The 27178-nt window shown below is 41.7% G+C and overlaps 3 protein-coding genes across 6 annotated transcripts in view; 2 read left to right on the top strand and 1 right to left on the bottom strand.

The window, feature by feature from the left end:
- The window catches only part of LOC144492837 (pre-mRNA 3'-end-processing factor FIP1-like), a 48476-nt gene extending 30147 nt beyond the window's left edge, over positions 1-18329 (top strand). For 2 of the 4 annotated variants that reach the window (XM_078211343.1, XM_078211341.1), the window contains exons 10-16: positions 1026-1164; positions 3465-3491; positions 6302-6359; positions 7025-7083; positions 8296-8485; positions 13225-13344; positions 18139-18329. In XM_078211343.1, coding sequence (XP_078067469.1) covers positions 1026-1164; positions 3465-3491; positions 6302-6359; positions 7025-7083; positions 8296-8485; positions 13225-13344; positions 18139-18268 — 723 coding nt within the window. In that variant the 3' untranslated portion in view covers positions 18269-18329. Of the gene's footprint in view, positions 1-1025; positions 1165-3464; positions 3492-6301; positions 6360-7024; positions 7084-8295; positions 8486-13221; positions 13345-18138 lie in introns of all 4 variants that reach the window. The other 2 variants (XM_078211342.1, XM_078211340.1) reach the window with 1 other exon arrangement.
- Positions 1-27178, top strand: part of kdrl (kinase insert domain receptor like) — a 509442-nt gene that overhangs the window by 385914 nt on the left and 96350 nt on the right. The window lies entirely within an intron of this gene.
- The window catches only part of lnx2b (ligand of numb-protein X 2b), a 71021-nt gene continuing 62989 nt past the window's right edge, over positions 19147-27178 (bottom strand). Inside the window, exons 8-10 of the mRNA XM_078211339.1 lie at positions 25608-25830; positions 24430-24588; positions 19147-19666 (exon numbers count right to left, since the gene is read on the bottom strand). Of these exons, the coding sequence (XP_078067465.1) occupies positions 19531-19666; positions 24430-24588; positions 25608-25830 (518 nt within the window). The 3' untranslated portion in view covers positions 19147-19530. The remainder of the gene's footprint in view (positions 19667-24429; positions 24589-25607; positions 25831-27178) is intronic.

The raw sequence follows: 27178 nt of genomic DNA, 5'->3' as shown, positions 1-27178 counted from the left end.
CTGATCTACAAAGAAGCACTAAAGGAAAAAATCAGCATCAAGACCCTGCTGCAGTTTCCATTAACTTATTGGGTGTAAATCAACCAGAACTCAAAATGTCTGTTATAACCAAAAACGCTAAAGCTAATTCAAAGTGGGGATATTTATAGATTTAGCATCTTTACTCCACATGGATAAATATGTGGAACAGATTGCCCGGAGAGATTGTGGACGTGCCTGCAAATTTAAGAGGGAGGAAAGTTTTTTTAAATTCCTTTGTGGGACATGGGCATCTTTGGCTGGCCAGCATTTATTGTCCATCCTTAGCTGCCTTCTTGAAATGTTGCAGTCCACATGCTGTTGGTTGATCCACAATGCCATGAGGGAGGGAATTCCAGGATTTTGACCCAGCGACTGCAAAGGAATGCCAATATATTTCCAAGCCAGGATGGTGAGTGGCTTGGAGGGGAATTTGCAGATGATGTTCCCATGTATCTGCTGCTGTTGTCTTTCTAGATGAAACTGTTCGTGGGTTTGGAAGATGCTGTCTGAGGATCTTTGGTGAATTGCTGCAGTGCATCTTGTGGATAGTACACACACTGTTGCTACTGAGTGTCTGTGGTGGTGGGAGCGGATGTTTGTGGATTTGTTGCCAATCAAGTGGGCTGCTTTGTCCTGGGTGATGTCAAGCTTCTTGAGTTTTGTTGGAGCTGCACACATCTAACCAAGTGGGGAGTATTCCATCATACTCCTGACTTGTGCCTTGTAGATGGTGGACAGACTTTGGGGAGTCAGGAGGTGAGTTACACGCCGCAGTATTCCTAGCTTCTGACCTGCTCTTGCAGCCACTGTTTTTATGTGGCGAGTCGAGTTGAGTTTCTGCTGAAAGGTAAACCGAAGGATGTTGCCAACTACTGTGTATATTTGGGACTAGCTTGATTGCCTTTCCCTGTTTGTGCCTTCCCAACTCCCTTTCTTTAGTGCAATTTTGAAACTGGAATGTTATTGACTCAATTATAAAATTATTTTTGGTTGTGTGATGTTAGGTTCTCGGAGACCATGGAAACAAAAGGCCACCATTTCCAACTCCGACAGGCCCTCCTCCTCCGATACCCGGACCACCACCTCACTTCTTGCACCCACCCCCTCCTGTCACTAGTGGACCACCACCCATACACCCACCAGGTAAGAATCTTTGATACTTGTTTTCTTCTGATTATAGATTTCTTAGTTGTATTTTGAATGTCGTAACGGTTAAAGAAGGTTTAACAAGAGCAGAATACCAAGAGCGAGGGTACTGGAATTCCTGGTGTCAGTGAAACTGTATTTCATGACTGCAGTCTGTCATTACAGATTTGAAACTGTTGCAACCAGAAAAATTCTCAACCAAGAAGCCAGCTGTTTGTCATCAAATTAGAGGGAAAAAACACTTTCTGATTGAATGTGATCTATCGAATGAAAAAAGGGTTTGGGACAAATTATTCAAGCATTTAAGGTGAAACTGCCCACTGATCTCCTGACTTTTTTTTCCTTTCTTTAGTTTTGTAATTTCCAGGGAAAATATCAATTTTAATTCTCCGTTTATAGTGCACCTGTACATTTGGTTTATTATGCTCATTGTAAATGGGTGGGGGGAAGCTTGGCATCTTTATTGCAAGACCATCTTGGGGCCAGGTTTATTTGCACTCTGATTCAAGCTATGAAACTCTTCCTTTGATGCAGTGTAAGGTGAAAATAGCTTCCATCAGTGGGTGCAGTTAAATATTCTCTCTGGTGTTATTCTCTATTTGATCCCTGGTCTTTGCTGAATACTAAGAGTTCAGTAATTTAATGGAATTTCTGTATTGGAAATACTTTCGGAATGTGCTTGTGTGTGAATATTAAGTGAAAAAATGATCAAGTTTGGGTATACTGCCTTTGCCTCACGTGATCTGCCATCACAGACCTGAAGTGTGGTTGGGGTAAGGTTGGGCTTTGACGAAGGGTCGTCTGGACTCGAAACATCAGCTCTTTTCTCTCCTTCCAGATGCTGCCAGGCCTGCTGAGATTTTCCAACATTTTCTCTTGGCTGAAGGTGGTTTCTTGTGCATGATAGTAGAGTACACCTGGCATGAGTTTCTGCCATCAGAGGCAGGAAGAGTTTGGAATTCATTTCCCCCTCAATAACAAATGATCTATTGCCATCACATTGATTTAACAGATTTATACTGATACTGTATAATCAATGGTTCAATAAATTAAACCTTTAAATGAAACAAAAATGACAAATATTTATTTTCCTTTTGGGCGAGAGAAGAAGTAGGTTTTAAGTCTTTTCCTCTCAGTTTTCTTCACCCAACAGGGCGAGAATGACAACCTTCTACCTTCTGGACTTACATCTATAACTATCCCCTTATCTTCCAACAGCAAAGTCAGGCTGGACAACCTGATTCGTGAATTTTCCTTACTTCAATAGCTTGTTTTCTTCAATCTGAAAATCAAATCGCGTAGTTAAATTCTTTGTGGCATTGTGGTAACAGATAATAAATAGTAGAAGGCATTTCTTAAAACAAGATTTCTATTTTATTTACTTGGGCTCAAAACCATCATGGGTTAATGGAAATCTCTACTTATTCTGGGGATGAGGGACCTAACTGAAGTGATTAGGACGTCCATTGGATGTAGGCGTTGCTGGCTGGGCCTGCACTTGTTGCCCTCAAGAAAGTGATGGTGAGCTGTCATCTTGAACTGTTGCAGTCCATGTGGTGTACACCCACAGTGCTGTGAGGGAGGGTATTCCATGGTCTTTGACCCAGTGACAGTGAAGGAACGGCGATTATAGATCCAAGTCAGTGTGGAGTATGACTTAGAGGGAATTTTGCAGGTGCTGGTGTTCCCATTCACCTGAAGTGGATGTACAAGCACAGCATAAAGTAATCTATGCAAGCATCAAACTGATAAAGTTGCTTAGAGGATGAGACCCAGCATTTATGTTTTGTGAGAAATGGGAAATACTTTGTTTCTGTGGGTGATGTTCTTCTCAGGATGATGTTGAAACAAGTTGCTTGGGCACAATGGAACTCTCTTTACGTTAATGTCTTCTTTCAGTGACATTAAAGTCAAAGAAGTGCAAAATTGGGAAGGTATAAAACAAACATCTAACCTGTAGCTGTGTTTATACCAGATGACTTGGGCATTTGCCCAAGGGTGCTGTAAATGGCATTTGCATTTACAGCACCCTACTCAGCAAAATGATCAGTAATTCAGTAGATTAATGAACAATAATCCAATGATTTATCAGTGTAACCACATTGTTGATGCTTGTTTACTGTAATTTAGCAACCCTGTCATTAGTTTAAAATTTTTTCTCTGCCTCGGGATGGTTCAGAAGGAACCACTCTTCCAGGTAACTGGAGAACATTTTTATCAATTAAGCTTAACATTAGAGTCAGCTAATACTTTAATAAAGTTTGTTTTAAGCAAGTGAATCTTTGTTGTGTTCACAGGAATGCCGCCACCTGGTCCTCTTCCAGGTAATCATACTTTCAATTTACATTCATATAAATGTAAGAAATGCACTTGGTTACTTTAAAGGATCTACAGTTGGAATCATAGAATTTTAATGGAACAATTTTATACCCAGATATGCTGCACACTTGGCATACAATCCTTTTGCTCAGAAACCTAATGGGCAGTAATAATGCTGCTGATTTCACAAATATTAATATCAAGCCAAAGTTCAAGGCTCTGAATATGCACAGCATTCATAACAAAATGGATGAATTGTTAGCACAGATAAAAATAAATATGTATGACCTGATGGCCATTACAGAGACATGGCTGCAGGGTGACCAAGTTGGGACCTGAATATTGAACAGTATTTGACCTTCGAAAAAATAGAAAGTTAGGAAAAGATGATGGAGTAGTTCTATTAATTAAGGATGGCATTAGTGCAGCAGTGAGAGATGACTTTGGCTCAAAAGAGCAAGATAGTGGGGAGAAATCTTACCAAAAAATGGCAGAGTGTAGTTTCCGGTGAGAAAACTGGCATGTTTGCCAGCGAGGGGCCTAGAAGATCAGAACTTGGAAACTCGCCGGCGTGTATCACACTTCTGTAGAATCAGTTTGGGTAGAGATAAGAAATAGTAATGCTAAGAGGTTACTTGGTTGGACATCTACACGGTGAATCTGGGGAATTGATAATGGAAAACAAAGAAATGGCAGAGGCATTGAACAGGTATTTTGTGTCCATTTCCACTGTAGAAGACTTACCCCCCAAAAGATGCTTGAAAATCAAAAGTTGACCAGGAGGGAAGAACTTTAAACAATTGCCATCATTAGGGAAAAGGTACTGGGAAAACTATTTGACCTAAAGGCTGTCAAATCCCCAGGACCAGATGGCCTACATCTAGGGTTTTAAAAGAAGTGGCTGCCGATTTGTAGGTGCATTGGCTGTAATCTTCCAAAAAACTCCTTAGATTCTAGAAAGGTCCTCGTGGGTTAGAAAATAGCAAATGTTACACCTTTATTCAAGAAAGGAGGGAGGCAGAAAGCTGGGATCTACAGGCCAGTTAGCCTAATGTGTGTCACAGGGAAATTGCTGGAATTCATTGTTAAGATGATCCGAGCAGTATACTTAGAAAATCATAATTTGATCAGGCACAGTCGTCATGGCTTTGTGAAAAGGAACTGGTGTTTAACTAATTTATTAAGAGATTTTTTTTCAAGAAGTAACGAGCCAAGTGGATAATGGAGAACATATAGATGTAGTGTACTTGGGCCACTAGAAGAAATTTGGTAAGGCATCACATTGAAGGTCACTGCACAAAATAAGATTACTTGGTGTAGGGGGTGACATATGGCATGGATAAAGGGTTGTTTGGTACAGGAATCAGGGAATAGGGATAAATGGGTCTGGTTTAGATTGGCAAGCTGTGACAAATGGAGTGCCGCAAGGATCAGTGCTAGGGCCTCATCTATTTACGAATCTACAACAGTGATTTGGATGAAGCTACCAAGTGTATAATAGCTAAATTTGCTGATAACACCAAGATAGATTGCAAAGTAAGTTGTCAAGAGGAGGTGGCGAGTCAGTAAAGGGATATAGGCAGGTTAAATGAGTGGGCAAAAACCTAACAGCTGGAGTATAATGTGGGAAATGTAAACTTGTCCACTTTGACAGTGAGAATAGAAAAGCAATATACTATTTTAAACAGAGATTAGGGTCAGATACCAGGATGACGTTTCCACTTGTGGGTGAGATGAGAACCAGGGTCTTTTTAAGATGGAGATGCGAAGAATTTTTTTTCTCTCAAGGGGTTGTCAGTATGTGAAATTCTCTTCCCCAGAAAACAGTGGAAGCCAGGTCATTGAATTTATTCAAGGCAGTGTTAAGCAGCTTTTTCATAGACAAGGGAATCAAGAGTTACGGATGGCAGACAACAAAGTGGAGTTGAGACACAACCAGATCAGCCCTGATTTAATTGAGCGGCAGAGCAGACTCAAAGGGCTAAATAACCTACTTCTGCTTCTAACACCTATGTTCCTGAGACCAAGGAACTGGTGTCACAATTAGCACTAGCTCTCTCTAAAATATTTAAGTACTACTTGGGTCACTTTTACATTTTGACAGAAAATGGTGCCTTTCTGAGGAAATTTCACCAGCATTCTGAAGTTGCTAATCAAAGCTGAATGTATGCAGATCTAAACGCACATGCGCAAAGTTCTTCTTTCTGATCTTGTGCAGGACAGTATAGATGTGTTTGCCACATATGGTACTCTGCTCTAGGTAACTTGCCTGTTATAATACAAATGGGACATCTAAGCAGCTTCCACGATGTTTGAATCTCATGTAAAAAGAAATTAAGACGTAATGTCAGTGCTGAAGTAACAATGCACTTCTGACGAGTTGCTGTACAGCATTGAGGAAATGTGTTCAAATTTCCCTTCCTAAATGTGATGTGCTGAGTGAGGCCACATTGACATTCCAGTTGATGCCCTAGCTAAGGTCTGTTAAAACAGCATCGATCAGGGGTGAAATTCCAAACCTTTCAGTCTGTAATGCTCTGCCAGTTTCAGAATAAGCATTGGGGCAGGATTGGGATACACCCATCCAGCTATACATTGTGTTGTTTCTGTATATGATGTGTTAGGATCAGTCATTATATATTGAACCTTGCTCTTCAGATAGAATTCCGTGTGTAAACCAATGAGCAATATGGCCAAAGATCATTTTTGTAGTCTTAATAATGAGTTGTTCTGCAGCATAGCTTACTGAAGAAATAATGTTTTTTGAATTTAATCAGGTGTGTAAAATGACCTGAGTTGTGCTTCCTTTTTGCAGCATTATTTCCACCACCAGTTGTGCCCCCTCCGACATTACTGTTGCCAACCATGGAAGGGTAAGAAAAAGTGTGCCGCCAGCATGACTTTCTAACAACTAAGATTGGGGCGAAACCCATTGTTACAAAGAAAGAAAGACAATTGCATTTATATAGTGCCTTTCATGACTACAGGATGTCACAAAAGACTTCACAACCAATGAAATAAAGCTTTTTGAAGTGTGGTCACCATTGTAATGTAGGAAATTTGGATTTTTGGAAAGCCTTTGAATAAGAAACTGCATTGTAGTCACCTGTTTTAAGATCAGAGCCATGTAGAGTTGGGGCGCAGGTAGCAGAATGGATAAGCTGGCTTGGGCAGTGTTTCACGGGCTGGCGCTGGGTCCACTTCACAATTTACATAAACTATTTAGACTCAATAATCAGAGGTAAAATTTGCAGACAAACCAAATTGCGAGAAATTTATACAATTGAAGACATTAAGTTTGCAGAATTGATGTTCCATTGGCAAGTTTAATATAGGCAAATGTGAAGTGGTGAATTTTGTCAAGAAGAATATGGAGATGTTACATACTGTGAGGGAAGGGGAGATGAATGTATGTAATACTAAAAATAGTGATGCAAGTTTTAAGAAAGGGCAAGCCAATCACTGAGGGTCAGTTCTATAGGGATAACATTGAAATGCTGTTTTCTTGTGCCGAGCAAATCATTTCTGTCTCTTCCAGTGGTCCACCTCCAGGCTATGACAACAGACCACCTCCTCTGTTCCCCTATACTACTGCAGGTAATTGTTAAATTCTGTTGGAAACGTATATTTTAATCTTGCATATAACATTCATTGGCAGTACAATTTATTAGAATCTCTAGCAACATTTCCCCAGTGTATATACTTTTTAAAATTAATTTTCTTTTGTTCCCCTTTTTGGTTTTGTTTTGCCAGTTTTTTCCCCTCTGTTCCTGAACGTGCTGGTTCATGCTGAAGCATGGTTCCACGGGTGCTGGGCGCCCTCTAGTACCTCGCGCAAGTGGCCATTACACACATGTGCCTGGATGGTGAGTGTCAGCAGGCTTTACAACTGTGAGCATATCACACCTGAGCCTGATCGGGTTTTCACTCGACATACGTGCTCTTCCAGTAAGGAGCATTGAATAGATATGAGGCATGCAAACTCCAGTTGATTGAGAAACTCACCTGCCACTTCCCTCTCCTTGTTTGAGATGGTGGTGAGACCCAGAAATGAGCCTTAGTTGCTTTCTTGGTGACGTAGGCTAACTCGCTATTGACTGGACATTGAACCAAGAAATGTCTGGTTTTTATCTTTTCGATCTGCATAGTGTTTCCTTTATTCATTAAAATTCGAGACTCTTGAATATAATTTGTGCTAGGTCTACCTGATGTATTGAAATCAAGCTAAATATTGGAAGAAATGGAAATTGAAGCATTAACTGAAATCAGTAAATGATAGAGCAACATGTGATGGACAAAATCTAAATCATATGCAGGTTCTGATAATAGTAAACATCAATTTCTGTCATACTTTGGGCATCATGGACCAAATTTGTTCATTGCAATGAGTTTAACTCTTACATTCGTCCCTTGAAAGAGGAAAAAAGGCACTTCTATATACAATGCACTAATTATCTACATTCATACCTGAATATCCATTTACTTTATCTGAAGCTTTTTTTGAGAGTCATGGTGGGTCAGAAAAGCCGTGTCAATCAGGCTAGTTACTTTGTGACCCTCTGTCATCCATTGATTTCCAATATATTCAAAGGAAATTATTCCAGTTCCTCACTGAGTATGTGTATAGACTGACCTCTGTGGTTTAACTATTTCTTTTCAGGTTCAATCCCCCCTGCTGTCTCCCAACTTGTTAATCGTGAACTCATGGGTTGTTAAGATGATTGTCATAAATTACTTTTGTTCTCTAGTCATTTGGGCTTATTTTTAATCTGTACCTCACCTCCCTTAATTCCCCACCCCCCCCACCAGACTCTGGATTAATAGGTTATCCTGCTATCTCCACCACGCACACACCCTGGATGAACACTGTTGAGAAAAGCACCAACAGTCACTGGGAGTACCAAGGACCTCGACGAGAAAGAGAAAGGGAACGAGAACCTGATCGAGATAGAAATCGCGAGCGAGATCGAGGCCCGACACCAACGACATCTGAATACAAGTGAGTGAAAGTCAAGATCAGAAGGAATAACTAAATACTAAAATCCAAAATTTTGAAAAGGGGGGAATGGATGTTTCGCATCAGTGCAAACGATGGGTGGAGAGGGGAAGGGGAGTAAATGAAGTTGTCCAGGTTGGAACAAGAGGAGAAAGCAGCAGCTGCAACAAAGATCAGTATAATAAGAGATTATTAAGGGGACTCGATCAGAATTTAAATGTAATGTAGTTAAGGTATGACTGAAAAAGACAGAAAAGGTGAAGCTTTTTGTCCCTCACTCATCAGGACAATCACAAGAATACCAATGTCAAGGAAAACAACAACTTTATACTGTATGAGAAGAGGGTGTTGATTGGTTGACAAGTGGACTCTGATTGGTAGAAGAATTGCCATGAAGGATGCACCAGTTGATAGTGACTGACTGCCAAGCACTTTTTGAAACTTAAACCAGGCAGCTTGACTCTGATCAAGGCATTGCCCCGTGGAACGACCCAGCAAATGGCTCGCACTTATTTTGTTTAGTTAATACAGGCTTAATGTGTGTACATGTATTTTCTGCTTGCAAAGAGCAGGGCCCTTTATATTAATATATGTAGCTTCCAGTTCATACAAATGCGCCACACTGTAAGCCTGATTAGCAATCTTAAATTGGATGTCTGCCTAAATTTTTAGCATACTGAGGATTATTGTTGAATAGCCTTCTGTAAGGTAACCATTCTATGATTCTAGTTGAGCAAGTAAGATACAAGGAGGACACAGGCTGCAAAAGATTAAAGATAGGTTAAATAACTGGTGAAGAACATGGCTGATTGAACATAATATTGAGAAATTTGAAGTTATCCATATTGATATGAAAAATCAGAATACTTTTTAAATGGTGACAGTGTGAGAAATGTTACTATTCAGAAGGGCCTGAGTGTTCTTCTACACAAATCACAAGGTGAACAAATGGGTACAGCAATTAATTAAGAAAATAGAGTCATAGAGGTTTACAGCACGGAAACAGATCCTTTGGTCCAACTTGTCCATGCCGCCCTTTTTTTTTTAAAATCCCTAAGCTAATCCCAATTGCCTGCATTTGGCCATATCCCTCTATACCCATCTTACTCTTGTAACTGTCTAAATGCTTTTTAAAAGACAAAATTGTACCCGCCTCTACTACTACCTCTGGCAGCTTGTTCCAGACACTCACCACCCTCTGTGTGAAATAATTGCCCCTCTGGACACTTTTGTATCTCTCCCCTCTCATTTTAAACCTATGCCTCTAGTTTTAGACTCCCCTACCTTTGGGAAAAAATATTGACTATCCAGCTGATCTGTGCCACTCATTATTTTATAGACCTCTATAAGATCACCCCAAAGCCTCCTACGCTCCAGCCTCTCCTTATAACTCAATCCATCAAGTCCCAGTAGCACCCTCGTAAATCTTTTCTGCACTCTTTCTAGTTTAATAATATCCTTTCTATAATAGGGTGACCACAGTTGTACACAGTATTCCAAGTGCAGCCTTACCAATGTCTCGTACAACTTCAACAAGACATCCCAACTCCTGTATTCAATGTTCTGACCAATGAAACCAAGCATGCTGAATGCCTCCTTCACCACTCTGTCCACCTGTGACTCCACTTTCAAGGAGCTATGAACATGTACCCCTAGATCTCTTTGTTCTGTAACTCTCCCCAACACCCTACCATTAACTTTTGCATGTAAATCCTGTCCTGGTTCAATCTACCAAAATGCATCACCTCGCATTTATCTAAATTAAACTCCATCAGCCATTCGTCAGCCCACTGGCCCAATTGATCAAAATCCCGTTACAATCGGAGATAACTTTCTTCACTGTTCACTATGCCACCAATCTTGGTGTCATCTGCAAACTTACTAACCATGCCTTCTATGTTCTCATCCAAATCATTAATATAAATGACAAATAACAGTGCCCAGCACTGATCCCTGAGGCACACCGCTGGTCACAGGCCTCCGGTTTGAAAAACAACCCTCCACAACCATTCTCTGTCTTCTGTCATCAAGCCAATTTTGTATCCATTTGGCTACCTCACCCTGAATCCCGGGAGTACAACAAATGTTCACTCGTCTGACTCCTAGCATGAGGGGCTTGTCCTGCGCGTAGAGGTTGAGACAACCAGACCGGTATCCCCTAGACTTGTTATCTTGCGAACCTTTTTTGAAAAAAAACCTAAAACTGCAAGACACAAAATTGGCATTTCTAAATCGAATACTTGGCAAATTGCCAATTGTCTTTGATAGAACGCACAATTTGCATATCTAATGAATAAAATACATTCATTGTATTTATATATTAATAGCAAAAAAGTTAAAATGGTCCTCACCCTGAATTATCGCTTTTTTTGATACTTTATTTAACTAATGACTCTTGTGATTTATTTTTTAAACTTCTAATATCACATTGAGGGCCACAGTTGAGGCTCTTAAGTGACCAATTATTGATCACGTAAGGGCTTTTTTTCCATAGCTTCAATTTTTGAGCTGGTGGGAGGAGCCCAAAAAGTAACTGTTCAGGCCTTGGGCAGGCCTCTGACCTCCCACTACCACAAGGTGTCACCTTCCCTCTCTATCCGGAGACCTCCAAAATCTACCTAGTCCTGGATTCAGGTGATGTAGACTCTGAGGACTGCTAACCCTCCATGACCTTGCTCCTCCTCATCTCAGTAATCTCCTCCAACCCCAAAACCCTCCAAGATATCTGTGCTCCTCCAAAACCTGTTCTTCCCACTTTCCCAACCTCTCAATAGCAACCCCATTCCCCAACTGGTCAGAACATGCCTCCAGGCTGAAAACCAGGCCAGCCTGTCTGCCAAGATAGTTTCATTTGTAAATCTGAGGAGAAAGTATAAATGAATGGTGCAGGATAGAAAAGCAATTAAATTGAACTGAAACTGGGAAGAAACTCTCCTGGAGCAATGAACTCAAAACCATCTTTGGAAATTTTGTGTTTTGAAATGGATCTTGATCCAGAGGGCCATTGCTGTTTGATCTCTGGTAGGTTGAAAATTTAGTCAGCAAACAACTACCAGCAAAACGACCAACTGCCAAAGGGAAATTGGTGAAATCATCTGAAACATTGTTTGTTAATTCTTTTGGCTGCTATCTTGTTTTACTAACCTGAAGAGCAAGAACTAAAAACAACAAACATAACAAAATATTAAACCAGTATAGTGTTGTTTCTGCTTTAAATCTAACCAACAATATTTCTCTCTGGAGGCTACTCTTGCAGATATCTCGCACGATGATTTGGGGCTGGTGTTAAGGATGGCTTTAATTATTGGGGGGAATTTCTACTTTGTAACTGTCCCTTAATAGGACATGGCCATTGCTGGCAAGGTCAGCTTTTCCTGTCCACCTCTAACTCCTCTGCTGGTGCAAATATGCCAACAGTGCAGTGCAGAAGAGGAGTTACAGGGCTTTTACCCAGTGACCATGAAGAAACAATGACATAATACCAATTTGGGATGGTATGTGGATTGGAGGGGAAGCTTTCAGATGGTAATGTTCCCATGCCTCTGTTGTTCTTGTCTTTCTAGATGATGGAGATTGTGGGTCTTCCTGATCCTGAAACTACTGAGAATTGTAGGAAAATTTCTATCTGCCCAGACAGACGAGATTTGTTTAACTCTTGTACTGTGAACCTGTAAAATAATATCATAGTATGATGTTGAATCATGAGATGAGCAGTGAGACGATGGGCAGCCAGTGTGTCTAAAATAAAAGGGGATGTATTCATTAAACTAATCAAACTCAGACGATGAAATCTTCGGTCCAGGTGGATTGCATGCAGGTATTTTAAGAGAATCTAGGGGGGGGGGGGCAGAGGGATTTCTATACATATTAAATAATTTGTCTAAAAAAAGTGTAGTGCCACTAGGACAAGGTGTAGTGTCAGAGGACTGGTGGATAACTAAAGTAATTCCTATAATTAAGGAGACGGACAACGCCCAGAGAATAATAGACAAGTCAGCTTAACATTGTTGGTCGGGAAAATAAAGGAATCCCTACTAATGGGGAGAATAGAAAGACATCTGGAAATGAAAAATATAATCCTGAATAGTCAACATGGATTTTAAAAGGGAAATTCTTGCATGACCAACTTTATTGAATTTGAGGAGGAAAGAATAGTGAAGATAGAAATGGGTAATACAGTGGATGTAATTTATCTGGATTTTCAAAAGGTTTTCAATAAGGTGCCCCTTAATAGACTAATGAATAAGTTAAAAGAATGAGAATTCGGAGCCAAGTTGCAGAATGGATTACTAGCTGACTTCAAGCCAGAAAGCGAAGAGTGGGAGTGATGGGTAGTTATTCCAGAAATTCCACAAGGATCAGTGCTGGAACCACAGCTGTTCACAGTTTACATTAGTGATTTGGATTTTAGAATAAAAACACAATTTCAAAATTCGTGGATGACACCAAATTGGGGGAAATAGACAATTTTGTGAATTGCTGCAACAAATTGCATGAAGACATTTTTTTGCAGAATGGGCAAATAATTGGCAATTAAAGCTCAAACAGCAGCCTAAACTAGCAATCAGACTGCATATATCTATATTTCCATTAGCATAATAAAACATAATAAGGTGTTTCACAGGAATGTTTGAGACAAAATTTGACATGGTTAAATTGGGAAATTAAGATCCTTTGTCTAAGTGTAAACAAATGTTTGCATGACTTGCCACCACTCTATGCACACTCTGTTCTTCCAGCAGAGAACGTAACTATGACAGAGACTATCATCGGAGCAGAGATCGCAGTAGAGACCGAGAAGATCGCCACAGGGAACGACGACACAAGGACAAAGATGATTCCAAGCATAAGTCCTCGAGACGGTATGTATTTGATTTTATCTTCCAGACTTCTTGAAATCTATTTGTATTGATGTTTCATCTTATCTAACATACCAGCTAAATGGGGCTACAACGCACAACTCAGTTCTGGCACTGGAGTTATCACTACACTAGTCTTCAATGATTATTTCTGGGATTCATAGAATCCCTAAAGTACAGAAGGAGGCCATTTGTCCCGTCGAGTCTGCACCTACTCTCCGAAAGAGACTTTTCCCAGGTCCCACCCACCCTATCCCCGTAACCCTACACATTTACCATGGCCAATCCACCTAACCTGCACATCTTTGAAGTGTGGGAGGAAACCAAGCATCTGGAGGAAACTCTCAGGGAGAATGTGCAAACTCCCCACACACCGGTCACCCAAGGCCAGGTTCGAACCCGGGTCCTTGGCACTGTGAGGCAGCAGTGCCAATCACTCCCATCTAATTGTGGTTTGAAAACAGTTAACACTTGGATCATACTCTTCACAATATCTTGGAACACACTCACCAGAGAAAACAGAACCTATCAAGGAGAAAAAGATGGAATTTTATAGGATGAAAGGGGAAAATAGAATGTAAACAGGGATGGGCTATTTCAATGAGACCTTGGAGTCCTCGTGCATCAGTTGCTGAACGTAAGCACGCAAGTACAGCAGGCAAATGTTATATTGGCCTTCATGGCGAGAAGATGCTACTGTGCAGAGGGACCTGGGGGTCCTTGTGCATGAGTCACAAAAACTCAGTTTGCAGGTGCAGCAGGTAATCAAGAAGGCAAATGGAATGTTGGCCTTTATCACGAGAGGGATGGAGTATAAAAGCAGGGAGGTCATGCTGCAACTGTACAGGGTACTGGTGACGCCGCACCTAGAGTACTGTGTACAATTTTGGTCCCCTTATTTAAGAAAGGATATATTAGCTTTGGAGGGGGTACAGAGAAGGTTCACCGGGTTGATTCCGGAGATGAGGAGAGATTGAATAGACTGGGCCTGTACTCATGGGAGTTTAGAAGGTTGAGGGGAGATCTTACAGAGACATATAAGATAATGAATGGGCTAGACAGGGTAGAAGCAGCGAGGTTATTTCCACTTACAATGGAAACAAGAACTAGGGGGCATAGCCTCAAAATACAGGGGAGTCAATTTAGAACAGAGTTGAGGAAGAACTTCTTCTCCCAGAGGGTAGTGAATCTTTGGAATTCTCTGCCCGATGAAGCAATAGACGCTACCTCGTTAAATGTGTTTAAGTCACAGATAAATAGATTTTTAACCATTAAGGGAATTAAGGGTTATGGGGAGCAGGCGGGTAAGTGGAACTGAACCCACTATCAGATCAGTCATGATCTTATTGAATGGCGGAGCAGGCTTAGGGGCTAGATGGCCTACTCCTGCTCCTATTTCTTATGTTCTTAAGATTTGAGTATAATGATAGGGATGTTTTGCTGCAATTGTATAGGGTGTTGGTGAGGCCACACCTGGAGTATTGTGTGCAGTTTTGGTGTCTTTATCTGGGGAGGGATGTCCTTGCTATAGAGGAAGTACATCAAAGGTTTACCAGGCTTATTCTGGTAATAAGGTCTGTCATATGACGAGAGACTAAGTTGATTAGGATTATATTCACTGGAGTTTAGAAGAGTGAGATGGGATCTCATAGAAACTTAGAAAATTTTAACAAGGTTAGACAGGCTAGATTTGGAAAGAATGTTACCAATGGTGGGGAAGTCCAGAACTAAGGGTCATAGTTTGAGGATAAGGGGTAAACCTTTTAGAACTGAGGTAATGACAAACTTCACCCAGAGAGTGGTGAATCTGTGAAATGCACTACCACAGAATGTAGTCGAGGCTGAAATGTTGTCTGATTTCAAGAAGAAATTAGACATAACTCTTGGGGATCAAGGGATTATGAGGGAAAGGGGAAACAGGATATTGAATTTGATGATCAGCCATGATCAAAATGGTGGAGCAGACTTGAAGGGCCGAATGACTACTCCTGCTTCTAGTTTCTATGTTTCTAAGGCATGGAGGGGGTAGTGAGTGAAAATGATTTGAACAGGAAAATCAAGTTGGGGCAATCTTTCCTCCTCTTCTCTTCAATCTCTGTGCAGAATGAATTTCATGTACATCAATATCAGGTGCACAAATATGCGATGGCAGTAGAAACAGATCCTATAAACCTGTCCTGTTTATTGTTGAATTCAGATTGTTGCTGTGTAGCCATTCACATTTAAACTGGGCACATCTTCCTTTTCTTTACTACACCCATTACCACTCTCTGGCCTTTTCATCATAAAATCTTGTTAACCTCCCCTGCTCTGGGCGGCATGGTAGCACAGTGGTTAGCACTGCTACCTCAGTGCCAGGGACATGGCTTCGATTCCAGCCTGGGTGACTGTGTGGAGTTCATACATTCTCCCTGTGTGGGTTTTCTCTGCATGCTTTGGTTTCTTACCACGATCCAAAGATGCGCAGGTCAGTGGATTGTCATGCTAAGTTGCCCCTTCGTGTCCCAAAATGTGTAGGTTAGGGGGATTACGGGTATCGGGCAGAGGGAGGGCCTAGTTAAAGATGCTCTGTCAGAGAGTCGGTGCAGACTCGATGGGCCAAATGTCAGCCTCCTGCACTGTCGGGATTTTATCATGGATCTTCCCTTTTGTCCCTCCTGCCCCCTAATACTGGCTTAAAAACTCTGAATTTCCATTCGAAGGAATATAGAAATGTAAGAATGCTGTTTCTCTCCCACGTTGCTGCTTGATTTGCTGAGTAGTTCCAGCATTTTATATTTTTAACTCACTAGTTGATAATTTGCTGCAGTGTTTGATGATGTGAGCAGTTTCTTTATAAAAGAGCTTCAATTTATACAGTGCCTTCCACCACATCAGGACATGCAAGGTGCTTTACAGGTCTGTGAGGTATAGCTATTCCTCATTTAGCACTCCTGCAATGTTCCTAAAAAAAAAATCATGCTTAATGAAAATCACTTTCTCATGAGAAAACATAGAATAATGTGGAATATCATAGATCCTAGAAATCATAGAAACCCTACAGTGCAGAAGGAGGCCATTCGGCCCATCGAGTCTGCACCGACCACAATCCCACCCAGGCCCTACCCCCACATATTTACTCGCTAATCCCACTAACCTACGCATCTCAGGGGCAATTTTTAACCTGGCCAATCAACCTAACCCGCACATCTTTGGACTGTGGGAGGAAACCGGAGCACCCGGAGGAAACCCACGCAGACACGAGGAGAATGTGCAAACTCCACACAGACAATGACCCTGGCCTGTGATTTCTTTTCTGCATTAAAATATTGGCTGCTTTGCAACTGGCCAACATATCTTACTAACTCCCCTCCTCACTGCATCCAACTGTATAGGTTCAGCAGCAAGCAATGTGGGCTCCTGTCCCTTCAGCTCATTTCAGCTGAGAAGGGGAGAAATGTTGAATGGTTACCAGATACTCTTAGAATCCTATAGTGCAGAAGGAGGCCACTCAGCCCATCAAGTCTGCACCAACCACAATACCACCGTCTCTATCCCCATAGCTCCATGCATTTAGCCTAGCTAGTCCCCTGACACTATAAGGGGCAATTTAGCATGGCCAATCCACCTACCCAGCACCTCTTTGGACTGTGGAAGGAAACCCACACAAGCATGGGGAGAACATAGTCTCCGCATAGACAGTGACCCAAGCCAGGAATCGAATCTGGGTCCCTGGTGCTGTGAGGCAGCAGTGCTAACCACTGTGCTGCTTCGACAGCAAAGTTGTGTGGTCACCCTTTGGGCACCATCACACTAGCCAGAGCATGGCATTGGTGCTATGGGACAAAAGGAGACAGTCATTCACAGAATTAACCATAGTTTTGCAGACTAGCTTTTTAATTGGGGCAGCACAGTGGTTAGCATTGCTGCTTCACAGCGCCTGGGTTCAATTCCCGGCTTGGGTCATTGTCTGTGTGGAGACTGTACATTCTCCCCATGTTTGTGTGGGTTTGGTGCATTAATCATGCTAAATTCTCCTTCCATGTACCTGAACAGGTGCCAGAGTGTGGTGACTAGGGGATTTTCACAGTAACTTCATTGCAGTGTTAATGCAAGCCTACTTGTGACTAATAAACTTCAAACTTCTTTCCTCCTCAAGGTGATGATTCTGTATATAATTAAAGTACTTTAGGCAAGTGATCACTGAGCAGCAGCAGACTATTTGGCTGAACAGCTTGTTTTTAAGCTTGGTTTTCCCAGCTCACTGAATGGCAAACTTGGAGCACTTAAAGGATTTTAAATTAGTTAAGGCCATATGAGTACTTTAATTTTACCAGAGCCAAATTAACTGGATAGAAATAACACTTCATAGAATCCTTAGTGCAGAAGGAGGCCAGTTGGCCCATCAAGACTGCACCGACAACAATCACACCTCGGCCCTATCCCTGAAACCTGATGTATTTACCCTGCTAATCCCCCTGACACTACGGGGCAATTTAATATGGCTAATCAACCCAACCATCTTTGGGGTGTAGGAGGAAACCAGAGCACCCGGTGGAAACTCATGCAAACACGGAGAATGTGTAAACTCCACCCCGACAGTCACCCAAAGCCAGAATTGAACCCAGGTCCCTGGCGCTGTGAGGCAGCAGTGCCACCCATTGACACACTAAATTGGAAATTTCATAAAGTGACTTGTGTGCTCTAATTTTATTTATTGGCTTTGACCAATCTGGAAATTTGGTGCCCTTTTGGGATTTGAGTGGTTTCTTGTAGCTGTAATGGCCAACAAATTTTACTGTTCATTTGTGTTCACAGCAAACAGCACGACGAGGAAGGAGAAAGTCACAGACGTCACAAACACAAGAAGAATAAACGAAACAAAGAGGACAAAGAAGCTGTGGATGAAGGTACTGCGGAGACCGGGGGAACAGAGACAAAAGAATAAGTAACTGCTGAATTGGTCGCCTCCATCGAGAAATACTACTCATGACGAACAATTAACCCTGATGTTCTGGATTCTTTACTGTTGGAGTTACTGTGAATGCAACTTCAAAAAAAATCAACTAAATGGACAGCAATGCTTAGGAAGGCCACAGTATAACTGTACAATGTGAAGCCTGTATCCACCTTTCTACATATTTACACGTCTTTTTTGTAAAATGTGCTTGTAAAACAAAAAATATTAAAACAGTTTTTCTAAATATAGTTTTATGTTCAATGCACATTTAAATCCAGAATTTGTCAACTCCAGCATTGCAGATTAAGGTTTTACATAAAATCAGACATTTTCTACATTTTATACTTATGGTTCACAATCCTTTTTAGGCAGTAATGAACCAAAGAAAATCTTAGGTTTCATATCAGTCATATCTGCATTTTTATAAAACTTCAGTGTAAAAACATCAGATTTGATTTTTTTCCCCCCACATGTAAACAGGAGACATGTTACACTACAAAAATCTGAAGGACCACATCATATACATTTGTAGTTTCAAGAAAACACAATGATTTTACTGCCTAATCAACAATATTGATTCTATCAAGCTTGAACTAAAGATTACAATCTTGACATTTTCCCCACTTGTTTCCTGATTAGTTCACTAATCGCCCACCTTGTTGGAACATTCATTACAGCTTTAGCCCATAGGGTCTTCTAAAAATCAAATTGCTTAGAGAGAGTGCAACACAAGTGGTATCCATTAGACTGGAGATCAAACTGCTTTTTAAACTCATGATTTATTTCACTACCACAACAGTGGTGAGAAAAGTGTAATCTGAATATGGAGCCTGATTTGACAGTATTGATAATTAAGAATAGCATTCGCTGTAAAACAAATATTTAATAGTATATCTGCATCTAAATTGTCAGTATAGAGCTACCTAGGGGAGCAGCTCAGCCATGTCATCCTGGTGTGTTAAGTTCATTTATTTGAAGAATAACTGATTCAATTTGTAAGATTGTTGAATGTAGGAGCTCATACTTTTGATAAGTTGCTCTTTGACTTTTCTTCCCTCCCATGATCCATTCATTGCCTCTATGAACTATTTTAAACTGAAATCCCAGGTTTGTGTGTGGGGACAAAAAGATTAGTTTAACAAATGCACTTTGGTCTTCTAGTATTTCGCTCTTTGCCCGTGGATTGTGATTGTTGTACTCCACTGGTTCTGTGATTAAGGCTTTGAGGCAAATGTCTTGTCAATTTACTTTCACACATGACTTCCCGGCCAGGAGACGACAGTGAGTGTGACTCTGTTCCTCTGTTCTTTCAGCATTGGAATTACAGCTGAATTGCTCATGCCCGCAGTGGATACTCCATTTACAGCAACAATCTCATCCCCGCATCTGTAGGCGACAGAGAAAATAACTTCCTGTTCCATTCAAAGTCACAAATAGGAGCGAAAGTTTGAGAAGGGATTATTCTTGGTGATAAATTAAATAGCATTGTAAAAATTAACCAGGGAGATACAGGAACAGGCCGTTCAGCTCTTCATACCTATTCCACCAGTTAGATTAATGACTAATCTGTACCTTAATTCCATGTACCTATGATTCTTAATATCCAATCCCAAAAATCTCTGACTTAGAGCCATAAAGTTACAGCACAGGAGGAGGCCATTCAGCTCATCTCGTCATGGCAGCTCAAGGATACCCAGGTGCCCTTTCTAATCACACCTTCCTGCACCCAGCTCATAACCTGGTATCTTAGCAATTAAGAGGGAGATCCAAATACTTTAAGAATTTAGGGTGTCTGCCTCAACTCTGGCAGCAAGTTCCAGACACCTACCCCTCTGTGTAAAAAGATTCTTCCTCGTGTCCCCTCCACACCCACTGCCTTGAATCTATCTTGAATTGATGTCCCCTGGTTCTAGAATTGTCCACCAAGGGAAACAATTTTATCCCGAACACTATCTCTTCCCCTCAAATTTTGTACACCTATCAAGTCATCTCTCAGCCTTCTCGGTTCCAAAGAAAATAACTCCAAGCTATCCAAACTCTCCTCATAGCTACACTTTGAGCCTTGGCAACATTCTTACAAATCTCTTCTGCACTCTTTCCAGAGCAATTATGTCCTTCCTTTAAATGGTGACCAGAACTCCACCCAGTACTCCAGCTGTGGCCTCACCAGTGTTTTCTACAATTCCAATATTATATCCTTTTATATTCTACACCGCTGCCAATGAAGGACAGCATTCCATATACCTTCTTTACAACCTTGTCTACTTTAACTGCTGCCTTTAGGGACTTGTATACCAAGGTTTCTTTCTTAATTTACCCTTGGTATATAACTGTTTGACACCTCTCAATCCATTACCTCACACTTCTCTATTAAAATCCATCTGCCACTTTACCACCCACTCCACCAACCTGTCAATTCAGCTTTGTAGATTATAGCTATCCCCTACACTACCCACTATTCAGCCTGTGTCATCTGCAAATTTTCTAATCATGCCTCCTTAACCCCACCCTGCCATTCACATCCAAATTGTTAATATATGACACAAACAGTAAGGATCCCAACATCAAATCCTTTGGAATACCACTTGAAACAACTTTGTTTCCCGTTACTAAACCAACTTTTGATCCAGTTTGCCACATTACCCCGTAACCCATGGGCTTTTACATTTTTGACCAATCTGCCATGTGGGATCCTGTCAAATGAGGGAAGGCGGTAGATGTGGATTTTAGCAAGCCGTTCGGCAAGGCTTCTGGAAAAAGTGAGAGGGCATGGGATCCAAGGGGCTGCTGCCCGGTGGATCCAAAACTGGCTTGCCCAAAGGAGGCAGAGAGTGGGTATAGATGGGTCTTTTTCTAAATGGAGGTTGGTCACCAGTGGTGTACTCCAGCGATCTGTTCTGGGACCCTTGCTGTTTGTCATTTTCATAAATGACCTGGATGAGGAAGCGGAGGGATGGGTTGGTAAGTTTGCCGACGACACGAAGGTTGGTGGGGTTGTGGATAGTCTGGAGGGATGTCAGAAGTCAGAGGGACATAGATAGGATGCAAGACTGGGCGGACAAGTGGCAGATGGACTTCAACCCAGATAAATGTGTCGTGGTCCATTTTGGTAGGTCAAATGGGATGAAGGAGTACAATATAAAGGGAAAGACTCTTAGTACGGTAGAGGATCAGAAGGATCTTGGGGTCCGGGTCCATAGGACTCTGAAATCGGCCCCGCAGGTGGAGGAGGTGGTTAAGAAGGCATATGGTGTGCTGGCCTTTATCAATCGAGGGATTGAGTTTAGGAGTCCGGGGATAATGATGCAGCTATATAAGACCCTCGTCAGACCCCACTTGGAGTACTGTGCTCAGTTCTGGTCGCCTCACTATAGGAAGGATGTGGAAAAGATTGAAAGGGTGCAGAGGAGATTTACAAGGATGTTGCCTGGATTGAGTGGCATGCCTTATGATGATAGGCTGAGGGAGCTCGGTCTTTTCTCCTTGGAGGGACGAAGGATGAGAGGAGACCTAATAGAGGTATATAAGATGTTGAGAGGCATAGGTCGGGTGGACTCTCAGAGGCTTTTTCCCAGGGTGGAAATGTCTGCTATGAGAGGACACAGGTTTAAGGTGCTGGGGGATAGGTACAGGGGAGATGTTAGGGGTAAATTTTTCACACAGAGGGTGGTGGGCGAGTGGAATCGGCTGCTGTCAGTGGTGGTGGAGGCGAACTCAATAGGGTCTTTTAAGAGACTCCTGGATGAGTACATGGAGCTTAATAGGATGGAGGGTTATAGGTAGGTTTAGAAGGTAGGGATGTGTTCGGCACAACTTGTGGGCCGAAGGGCCTGTTTGTGCTGTAGTTTTTCTATGTTTCTAAATGCCTTGCTAAAATCTATGTACACAACATTCACTGCAGTACCTTAACATTTCTTGTCACTTCCTCAAAGAATTAAATTAAGTTCTGAGGCAAGACTCTCCTTTAGTAAATCCATGCTGACCATCCCTGACAAGTTGCTGTCTTTCTACGTGACAGTTAATCCTATCTTTCAAGATTGTTTCTACTAACTTCCCCACCAGCAACGTAAGACTAACTGGCCAATAATTCCTTTGATCCTTTTTAATCAATGGAATTACGTTTGCATTTCTCAAGTACTCCGCTATCTCCCCTGTATCTAGTGAAGATTGGAAAATATCCTCTGAGCAGCTGCTATCTCCTCTCTGACTTCTTTCAGCAGCCTTGGAAACAGTCCATCTGGCCCTGGCGACTTAAACTTTCAAGGATTCCAACCCTTCGCGTACTTCCTCTATGATTATCATGTCCAATATCTCTGTGTTCCTCTTGGATTACTATATCTGCATGATCCCTTTCCTTTGTAAACACAGAGACTAAATATTCATTTAAAACTCTTCCCACATCGTCTACACACAAGTTCTTGACTTGGGTATGATAGCTGTTTTATTTAGGAGTGGAGGAAGAGATTTTCATTACCCTTCACTCAAAGTGCTAACATTCCTAATTCTGAAGTTTTTGAAGTTATATCCCCTTAGTCTGGATTCTTCCATCAGGAAAAATAATTTCGCTGATCAAATTCTAGAGGGACAGGTAGTATTGAGGAAGCAGGAGGACTGCAGAAGGACTTAGGTTAGGAGAGTGGGCAAAGAAGTGGCAGATGGAATACAATGTGAAAAGTGTGAGGTTATGCACTTTGGAAGGAGGAATGGAGGCATAGACTATTTTCTAAATGGGAAATGCTTAGGAAATCAAACACAAAGGGACGTGGGAGTCCTTGTTCAAGATTCTCTTAAAGTCAACATGCAGGTTCAGTCAGCAGTTAGGAAGGCAAAAGTAATGTTAGCATTCATGTCGAGAGGGCTAAAATAGAAGAGCAGGGGTGTACTTCTGAGGCTGTATAAGGCTCTGGTCAGACTCCATTTAGAGCAGTTTTGGGCCCCATATCTAAGGAAGGATGGGCTGGCCTTGGAAAGGGTCCAGAGGAGGTTCACAAGAATGATCCCTGGAATGAAGAGCTTGTTGTATGAGGAATGGTTGAGGACTTGGGTCTATACTCATTGGAGTTTAGAAGGATGAGGGGGGAATCTTATTGAAACTTACAGGATACTGCGAGGCCTGGATAGAGTGGACGTGGAGAGGATGTTTCCACTAGTAGGAAAAACCAGAACCAGAGAGCACAACCTCAGGCTAAAGGGACGATCCTTTAAAACAGAGATGAGGAGGAATTTCTTCAGCCAGAGAGTGGTGAATCTGTGGAACTCTTTGCCGCAGAAGGCTGTGGAGGTCAGGTCATTGGGTGTCTTTAAGACAGAGATAGGTTCTTGATTAATAAGGGGATCAGGGGTTATGGGGAAAAGGAAGGAGAATGGAGATGAGAAAAAAACAGCCATGATTGAATGGCAGAACAGACTCGATGGGCCGAGTGGCCAAATTCTGCTCTTATGTCTTATGGTCATTCTAGCACAAGGACGGCCTATCTCTACCTCTGTAATATTGCCCGTTTCCCAACTATTTGCTGCTGAAATCCTCTGCTACATTATCACTAGACTCACGGTACCCTTATTTCCCTTTTCACTACAGCCAAGCACTGACCTGACTCTGATAGGAGATAATAGGAGGTAAGGTGGGCCATTTGGACTTCTTAGCCTGCTCTCCCATTCAACAAAGCTGATTTTCTGCCTTCCACCTTCTCAGAGGGAACAGTCGCAGGATAAGGGGCCCATCATTGAGGAAAGATGAGAAGCATTTACTTGATTAAAAGGGCTGTGAATCTGGAACTCTCTACCCCAGAGGGTTGTGGATACTCCATCACTGAATACATTTAAAGCTGGAATAGACCGATTTTTGGTGTCTCCACAAATTGAGGGATATAGGCAGGCAGGAAAGTGGAACTGATGCTCATGATTGTAATGAATGGTGAAGCAGGCTCAATTGGCCCCTATTTCTTGGGTTCTTACAATATTTCCATGTCCCTAATTCCCTTAGTGCCTGAAAATCTAAGAACCACTGTTCTGAGTATATTCAACTAGAGAGCCCCTTAAGAATCTTATATTTCAACTGGATTGCCTCTCATTCTTCTTTACTCCAAGGGAAAATAGGCCTCATCTACTCAATATTTCCTTACAGGGCAATCAAAACTGATACAACTTACTTTAGTCTTCCATCAAAGTATGCTGGTGTGCCAGGTACGATGGTTTTGATAAAGAAAGGCTGGTTGTCTTGACTTTCCTCAAAGCCGCCAACGATGCTAAATCCCCAGCTTTCAGAATTACTCTTATGCAGAGTAATGTCATTGCAACAGTGAAGGTAACTTCAAATGGAGAAAACAGGATGTTAACCTAAATCATTTTAATAATGTTCACACAGATCACACACTGGATCAGAAGGACCTTTCCATTTGATCAACACTTCAAATATTCAAGTGTCAAATATTTGACACATATCTCTTGTTGTGTAGCGTCTGAATTGGATAAACCCCTGTAAATAAAGTTAATAGGTCTGTTTATAGTAAAGTTTATTTATTGTCACAAGTAGACTTACTTGTGTAATGAAGTTACTGTGAAAATCCAGTGTCAACAATATCATGAAATTTTAAAAAAATATTTACTCGTACATATCTTAGTAAAGCTGTGAACTCATTTATGTCACTATGTTTAGTGTTTAAAAGATTTCAGACTTCGAAGTCAGTTAAATTTTTAGTTCTGAAACATAGCTGGCAGTTATCAGAAATGTGGTAATCAAACTGGGAGGACCAAGGTGCCAATGACCTTAAAGCATCAAATAATATTCCTCATTTTTTTTTCTACCTCTTTAAAACACGTGGGGCGATTTTTAATTCTACCCAATGGGTTAAATCCTAGTGTGCACATTCTAGATCAGTACTTGTTCTTGATCAATAAACAGCTTCACACTTTATTTTAGCTTAGTCGTACTTAGATATTTTAAAAAGTTTATTTATGAGTGTCATAAGTAGGTTGAAGCTTGCAATGAAGTTACTGTAAAAATCCCGGAGTCGCCACACTCCAGTGCCTGTTTGGGAAGAGAGAGAGAATTTAACATGGCCAATGCTCCTAACCAGCACATCTTTCGGACTGTGGAAGGAAACCAGAGCACCCGGCGGAAACACATGCAGTCACTGAGAGAACATGCAGACTTTGCACAGACAGTGACCCAAGCTGGGAATCGAACCCGGATCCCTGGCGCTGTGAGAAGGCAGTGCTAACCACTGTGTCGCCGATATTGAGAGTTTCTTTCATATTACAATCTGTGGAATACTACAACCATAAAAAAAGTTACGCATACAGTATTTTTTGACAGAACAGTCCTCACCTTGGTAACCCAAGCCACATGACCCATAGAGGGGACCAATCATAATCATTCTCCTTGCCTGCCTCTGATGGCTCCTCTGCAGCTGATGACATGTCAATATTGGGAAATTCCAAAACCCTCAGCAGCACTGCAGAGGAGGCTGCGTTCAACTTGAGAACAGACACCGCTTCATTATAACTCAGCTGGGTGAGGTCCACCCCATTTATGCTTAGCAGCACGTTTCCTATGAGAGAAAATATTTGACCCACTTTAATACCACGTAGCAGAAAGTATGAACCTTAGAATGAACGTCATCACCGATATTAAAAAACTATTACAAAATTTATCTTCTATCGGCATTCTCTTATGTCAGATATGGCTACGTTCGTCTTGTCCAATTTGCCACTATTCACGTGCAGGCCCAAAACACCAAAGGGTGATTTTAACCTAAGTGCTCAATTGTTTTCACTCCACCCAAACCAATCTCGTCAGTTTCCTGCCGGGCAGATTAGTTTAAAATTACTCCGCAAAAGCCAGTGGGTTATTCACCTTTGGCTCAACCTACTCTACCTTTCCACCAAATGTTGCCAGACAATGATCGGAATGGACTGAATTTCACTTCCTTAGCCCAGAGGTGTAGATACCAATTGCAACAACCCCACCACCACAGCTGAATCACTACCTGGAAGCCTTCCTAGTTTCTATGTCCCAACCCTTCTTGCCTAACATCCAGGGAACCCTAACTTTGTTGTTCAAATATAACAAGTGATAAAAGTAAAGCAAATTCACTGATAGCTGATGGACAATGTGGAATTGTCCAGGAAAGACAGCAGCTGTCTTGGAGTGCAGTAAAGCAGGGAAGAAGAAAAGCTTCACTAGATGTCACATTAAACACAAAAGGAATTCATGAATGGCCTGCTCGTTTCAAATCAAATTCTGATAGAGATACAAGTATCAATCAACATTGCAGGAATCAAACAAAGGACATACAGTCAACCATCATTTTGTCCATTGTCCTTAAAGTTCACTGGGCTTCGATAGTGGGTAGTAAACCAACAGTGCTACGGTGAAGTGCCGTTTGAGGAAGTAACCATATATTATGACCCTGCATCATTTTGGGGATGAAAATTCAACATATCTGCACTTTGAAGATTTGGACACCAATTTCAGGTCATACTCTGTCATGCCTGATCGTCATAGACGTCTCCAGCACAGAAAAAAACCCTTTGGCCCATTACATCTGCACTGGTCAAAGACAAACCACCCAAGTATTTTAATCCCATCTTCCAGCACTTGGCCTATAGCCTTATATGCCTTGGCATCACAAGTCCACATTGAAATACTTCTTTAATGTTATGAGGGTCTCTGTGCCTCCATTATCCTTTAGAATCCCTAAAGTGAAGAAAGAGCCCATTCGGCCCATCGAGCCTGCACCCTACCAGGCCCTATCCCCGTAACCCCACATATTTACCCTGTTTGTCCCCCTGACACTAAGGGGCAATTTAGCATGGACTATCAACCGAGCCCACACATCTTTGGAGTGTGCGGGAAACCAGGAGGAAACCAAAGCAGATACGGAGAGAATGTGCAGA

The sequence above is a fragment of the Mustelus asterias genome, chromosome 4 (assembly GCF_964213995.1).
Source record: "Mustelus asterias chromosome 4, sMusAst1.hap1.1, whole genome shotgun sequence".
Taxonomy (NCBI): domain Eukaryota; kingdom Metazoa; phylum Chordata; class Chondrichthyes; order Carcharhiniformes; family Triakidae; genus Mustelus; species Mustelus asterias.
The sequence above is the reverse complement of the archived record's forward strand: the minus strand, read 5'-3'. Positions and strand labels throughout refer to the sequence as shown.